Raw genomic sequence first — 7,103 nt, forward strand, 5'->3', positions numbered from 1 at the left:
CAAAAAAACAACAACATTCAAATAAATGTCTCTCCTGTGAAGTCGTAACTTGCGACATACGCCTTGTTTCCTGAAATGGGTCACATATAAAACATACATTATACTTACAGTGAAGCCGCTCGACCATCTACATCACATTAGTCATCTAACAGAATCCCATCCACATACTTTTGTATGTACAGTGTGTCTCACCTTCTTACCTTCTATTGATCTCATAGACGGTATAAGATCTAACCACAATTCATTACTATTTCATGCATTGTATTTGGTGGTATACTGTATTAGTGCACTCTGAGTCTGTATACGATCCCACATCACAGAACTCTCACATCCCACAACTAGAATAGCTTCCAGGAAACCAATATCTCACCTTGAATATTTTTTATATAATGTTTATTTATCTAGTATTTGATCCAAAAAAAGGTCTTATTTCAGATGGAAATCCTCCATATCTTGCTCAGAGCTATCAGAAGTTTGATTCTATTTCTCATCCTCACCTCCAGGTGTGGACTGTTCTGCTCCCTCACACAGGGCCTTTGGGATTGTTCCCTCTCTCAGGATTTCCATAATGTCATCCTACACAGTGATAATGGAAAAACTGGAAAGACTGAATTTCCTGAAACAACTTATGATCCAATGATTCCAATCAGATATTCTCATCTCGCCTAGCTGTTGAATAATTATGGCCTTTTGAAAATAAGTAATGTACCAGAATACTAGTTTGCGTCTGAAAAGAAAGATGTTATAAAAGCTATGAAGATCAGTGCTCACTATGACGGTGTAGTGAGTTACTGTACTGGACCCATAGAAATAGAATCTCATTGTAGTTCTGTGAGTGTACCTTAGTGTGAAGATCATCCTGAGGCCTTTTAATGAATTGACAAGCCTCCTGACATTACACGTGGTGTTAAATTCATTCAAAATATCCCATTGCATTTTATGTCACTGATTTGAACAGTAAATCCCTTCTATTGCATTTCCAAAATGTCCTCCATTTCTTGTAGCCTTCCGATCAGTCTGACCCACGTCCCTGTGAGGAGTGTAGTGACAAGTGAGAAAGTCTGTGTCCTATGGCTTTACAGTACAGCCCCGTCTATCAGAACCCAGTGAAAAGCCTAAGATCATGGCTTACAGTGGCATGCACTCACGCACGCACATACACACACACACACACACACCAGTGGTATTTAGACAGTCTGACACATTCTGGGGCGGCAGGTAGCCTAGTGGTTAGAGCGCTGGGCCAGTAACTGAAAGGTTTGCTGGATCGAATCCCCTAGCTGACAAGGTAAAAATCTGTCGTTCTGCATCTGAACAAGGCACTGTTCCTCGGTAGGCTGTCATTGTAAATAAGAATTTGTTCTTAACTGACTTGCCTAGTGAAATAAAGGTTCAATTAAAATTAAACAATTCCTATGGGAACACAATAAGGCGATTTATAGACCACACCATCTTTTACCACAGCCACAACAGCACACCTACTGCTAGACAGTATCCACCCCTCTGGATGTAACTCACCCCACCTAATGATCTAATGGTCGAACACTCCCTTCACTCACTCCAAGGCCATGGCTATGCACCTGTCCTACGCATGCACACACACACACACACACACACACACAAGCGCACACTTGCGTGTGCACGTACATGCACACATGTGCACAAATGCATGCATGCCACAGGTTGTTGGTGGCACCTTAATTGGGGAGGACGGGCTCGTGGTAATGGCTGGAGCGGAATAGGTGGAATGGTGTCAAATACATTGAACACCCGGTTTCCATTTCTTTGATGTCATTCCATTTGCTCCGTTCCAGACATTATTATGAGCCGTCCTCCCCTCAGAGGCCTCCTGTGATGCACGCATCAACACAAACACAGAGACACACACACACTCTCCCTCCTTCCTCATTCTGAGGGCCCCATCTGGGCTTGCAGGTGTCATTTTTGTTCCTAATGATAATGATGACAGTGCCAAAATGACAACAGTCAGTGAAACTCTCTTTTTTTTATCAATGGCTGAACTGAGGCTGTGTTATTCATTGAATCTCTTGTGCTGGGAGGAAACAGGACACTACTGCATGCAGCTGCAGTGGTTGATGTATCACACACACACACACACACACACACACACACACACACACACACACACACACACACACACACACAGCTGCAGGGGTTTATGTATGACACACCCACACACACATCCACACACAGCTGCGGTCGTTGATGTATGACACACACACCCCCCTACACACAGCTGCGGTGGTTGATGTATGTAGTTAGAGAGGAGATGGATGAGGCTCAACAATTTTAGGATGAACTCATTATAGTGGGCAGTCAGCCGGGTCCATCCTGATGGGCTATTTATCTAGCTAGCTGTTCTATTATTTTATATTTTCTTTCCTGTTCGGTTTCTCTTCATCCCTCTTTCTCCTTTGTCGTTCCCTCCTTCCCTTCTCTCCTCTGGCTCTGTGTGTTTCGCTTAAAATTATTATTGTTCATGTCTGGCTGTTGTATGTGAGAGAGATAGTTAAAGGTCCAATGCAGCCATTTCTATCTCAATATCAAATACATTCTGGATAACAATGAAATAGATTTGATTGTTTTCAATTAAAATGGTACAAAATAAACGAAAAAAGCTTAAGCAACAATTTTGGTAGGACTACTGCTATGCGATTAACCAAAATGTAAATTCTTTTTTTTGTTTTTTAAATAACTAATTGACCGACGTTGGTTCAATTATTTCAATTCCATTTCGTTCCGGTTTTTTTTCTGAGAGCTCAATGCGCACCTTGCACTGCAGTTTCTCTAGAGATAAATCATATCATGCCCAAACTGTGCGATGTAGTAGGGATTTTCCAACAGATGTTCTACATAGTTTAGGGCAGAAAACGTTATAAGGAACTAAAATGACCATAATCCATCGCGTGGCTACTTGTCCGGTCTGTGTTTCGTTCACCTCATGTCCACCAGATGCATGAAACTCTTTGGGTTCCGGCGGAAGTCAATCATTGTCAATGGAGAAGTCCGCAATGCTACGTTGGGGGTGACGCGCTAGGCTAGCCAGCCGTAACCGGGAGACCCATGAGGCGGCGCACAATTGGCCCAGCGTCATCCTGTTTCGAGGAGGGTTTCGCCTGCCGGGATGTCCTTGTCCCATCGCGCTCTAGCGATTCTTTGTGGCGGGCCTGGTGCCCTACAAGCTGACTTCAGTCGCCAATTGTACGGTGTTTCCTCCGACACATTGGTGTGGCTGGCTTCCGGGTTAAGCGAGCAGTGTGTCATGAATCAATGTTCTACACTGCTTCTTGACACACTGCTCGCTTAACCCGGAAGCCAGCCACACCAATGTGTCGGAGGAAACACCGTACAACTGGCGACCGAAGTCTGCTTCTTGACACACAGGGTCGTGTTTCGGAGGACGCATGGCTCTCGACCTTCGCCTCTCCCGAGTCCGTACGGCAGTTGCAGCTATGGGATAAGACTGTTAACTACCAATTGGATATCACGAAATTGGAGAGAAAAAGGGGGAAAAGTACAAAAAACTACAACAAAGTATGTTGAATGGTTATAAGTGATAAGCAGTTACAGCATTCAACCCACATAATACATAGTGCATTTAATGATTAAAAAAAATATTCTAACCGAAACCAAATTCAAAAAGCACTAATCGCTCAGCACTAGCTAGGACTGTCTGGGAGTGGTCTGAGTGGGGAGGGGAAAACTGAAAACTAGCTGTTATTGGCAGAGAGGTTTGGAACTCTCTTTTTTTTATCGGACTATTAACTAATTTACCACCTGGTGATGTCACCAGCCAGGCCAAAACTCCATCCCACCAATTTCAGGTGGTCTTTTCATACCGCTCGTACACTAAAAGGGCATTATCATAATTTTCACAATTTCACAGTATTATTCCAATCTCACGGTGTGGAAATATATATAAAAAAATCACGTACTGGGCCTTTAATGCTGGTGGTTGGTTAAGTTTGAATATCTATGATTAATATCTATGATTAATTGCTTAAAGGGATACTTCATCCAAATTACATAATGGTTTCCGATTGACAAGGTATGAATCCATGCTTTGGTTTAGTTTCCCTGGCACTGTTTCTACTTGCTAACATTTTAGCATTTGTGGCACAAATCCCATTCAAGTCATGGGACCGATATTAGCATTTTTCGCAGTATGTTCAAATCATCTATAAGTACGTTTTCTTTTTGCTTCACAATTCATTGTAGATACTTTTGTGTCATTTTGTAATATGTGTCATTTTGTATTATGAGTGAACTATCTCTTTAATATTAATGAATATAATCATAATGTATTTATACCCATACAGATATAAACACACACAGCTATGTGAGGGAGACGTGGTCCTCGACGGCAACTGTGGCTGGACAGTTTCAGGGTGTACCTCACCATGGCGACCACCAACTGGTCCTCTCCTCCTTAGTCCCCCTGGAGACGGAGAGTGGGGATGGGGAGGAGGGGGGAGAGGAGAACATTGTGTACCTCTGAGGCTGGACAGACAGACCCTAAGCCCTCTGGTTCAAATCCAGGGCTCAAAAGACTTTATATGAATTTAGTAAGGCTCGGAATCACAGACTGGATTGACTTTGATGGCTCAGACTGGATAGTAAATAGCTAGGCCAGGTTTAAAGAAGAACCAGATCTGGCACATGTAAAGTAATCTCCCGTCCCCATCATGCTTTGCCTCTCTGCCCTCCATGTTCTGAGCCAGGTGCCCTCCATATGTGTCTCCAAGTGTTGTCTGTGAGAGAGACTTTTATACTGCTATATGTATATATTTGTCAATGAATGTACAGTGTGTGTTTATCCGTCTCTGTTTAGAGTTCAGCTCCAGGTTTGCCACCGGGCCTTTGTGCCTGAGGCCCTCCGTTGACATAATCAATTTCTCTGTTTCCCCTGCCCAACCCTACTGCAGTGCCTTCCCCCTTTTTCCTCACCCCTGTATCAGTCTCCATCTCTTTGTTTCCCTGGCCCACACTGCCCTAAGTCTGCTTCAGTCTACCTCTCTCTGTCCCTCCCTTGTCCTTTAGCCCCCATCTCTCCAGCGCTATTTATTAGGCTCTCCCCAAATGAAATGGCGTCTACTCTGTTACCACAGGGAGAAAAAGAGAGAGCAGAGGGTCAGATATCACTAAAAAGGCTGAATCTCTCCAGTCGGTCAGTGGTTGATTGTCTAGTGACGGAATAAACTGCTGCTCGCACATTCATCAGACAAGCTCTATTTACAAGGCGAGCAGGATGCGGTAAACACATTAGATGTGAAGGATGAGGTGAAATGCCATGATCAGAAGGGATTTGGTGTGTTTCTCAGCCTGTCTGACTCTGGCTACGCCTTTGTTTTCATCTGAAGGACTTGTGATTTTTAAGGAATAATGTTGTGACCGTAGCAATCCATCAATGATACAGTAGAGTACACTGCACTACTACCACCTATGTGAAGTACAGATTTTATTAGGGTCAACTGCATATCGTGGTCAAAAACCATAGGGCAGAAACATTCCTATACTGTATGTTCAATGAACTTTTAAGTATTACATCTGTGACAAAGTGCACTCTATATGTAAACAATACTTTGGATGTAAATGATACCAAATATGGCAAAATTTGATTTGTTCTTTATGATTATTATGATTATTTTTTTTATATTGTTTTCAAGGCACATATTTCATAGCACGTTGTTTCTTGTAGTCTGTGTTCAGTCATTTACAATTTTGTCTGACATATAGTTACTATATTAGCAAAGTCTACGTGTCAGTAGTAGTTGGGTAGTCAGCCTGGTATCAGTAAAAAGCATCATATTGTGATGCTTTTTAGCAAAAGCATCACAATATGATGCATGGCAATGATATTGTAATGGGTTAGTAAGCTATGGTTGAAGGATGACTGATGAAATTAATCTTGTACGCACTTAAGAGGTGACCTTGCTTTTTACTAAGAGCTGTACCATTGCACTTGAATATTCATGTTCTACTTTAGTGCCAATATGTTTTGTTTTTTTAATGACCATTGAGATGTCCTGAAAGTCAGGCTTTAGCTGTCCTACAGCCACCATTAAAAACACAAATAAAAACAAAACGTTAGACCTAAAGGACATTGTAGGGTGTGTCCTGAATGGTTAACTATTCCCTATATAGTGTTCTAAGTTTCACCATGGCCCATGGGGCTCTGGTCAAAGTGTGAAAAATATAGAGAATACTGTGCCATTTGGAAGTCAGCCATAGTATGTAGTTATACACAAGGGTATTGTAATAGGTAGCTTAATCTATGTACATATAAAACAGCACAATGGTTATGTTCAGATTTTGTTGTCAATACTATGTGATACAGTCGATTACTTTTATGTCTATATTTCACTGCCTTCATTTGTTTATAGTCGATGAGCTTTATCGTTGTTTTATAGTACTCCTTGTTGGGTTATGTTATGTTGTAAGTTGGATTTGTCTGTAGTGCATCATAACACGGACATATGGTTATGTACATTTCATCTTGTTTACATCATTACTCTGTAGTAGATATCTTGGAATATAAATGCAAATCATTTCTATGTGTTTGTGTTGTTATTATACAGATTCTTCTGAATCAGAATGTAACAGGAGGGTAAAGCCATAGAAATAGGTAGAGAATTCATTCAAATTCTATGGGTAAAACCACCAAACTGACAACCCTTTCAATTCATACACTGTAACACTAGCTCAGTCATGTTGACTTGACTGAGAGAGTTCTGTATACCAGTCAATGGTTTGTGCCTGTTATTGGAATATGTTATATGGGGATAGATGGTGTTCATCTGGCCCAGTCATCCGCCCTATACAGACATGTACAAACACAGACACCTTGATGAAACGACACACAGGTGGCAGGTGGCAAGCCAGCAGGTGCATGAAAGTCATTGCTTCACTTTCTGGCTCTAAGGTTAGTATGACATGCCTGCCTGTCTCCCTAAACATGAATAAGATATACAACAGCCAGCTACCCCCCCCCCCCCCCCCCACCACCTTCTCGCTCTACCCCTCCCTCTCCCTTATTTTCCCCTCCTATAATCTCTCCTGGGAGTGAAGTTGGAGGGTAGTAG

The 7,103-nt window shown here is 42.1% G+C and overlaps 1 protein-coding gene across 3 annotated transcripts in view; it reads left to right on the forward strand.

The window, feature by feature from the left end:
* Positions 1-6,575, forward strand: part of arhgef28a (Rho guanine nucleotide exchange factor 28a) — a 107,544-nt gene extending 100,969 nt beyond the window's left edge. For all 3 annotated transcript variants that reach the window (XM_082958088.1, XM_014128072.3, XM_045689858.2), the window contains one exon: positions 4,341-6,575. In XM_082958088.1, coding sequence (XP_082814214.1) covers positions 4,341-4,519 — 179 coding nt within the window. In that variant the 3' untranslated portion in view covers positions 4,520-6,575. The remainder of the gene's footprint in view (positions 1-4,340) is intronic.
* Positions 6,576-7,103: the final 528 nt, after the last annotated feature.

Source organism: Salmo salar, chromosome 11 (genome assembly GCF_965601325.2).
Source record: "Salmo salar chromosome 11, fSalSal1, whole genome shotgun sequence".
NCBI classification, from domain to species: domain Eukaryota; kingdom Metazoa; phylum Chordata; class Actinopteri; order Salmoniformes; family Salmonidae; genus Salmo; species Salmo salar.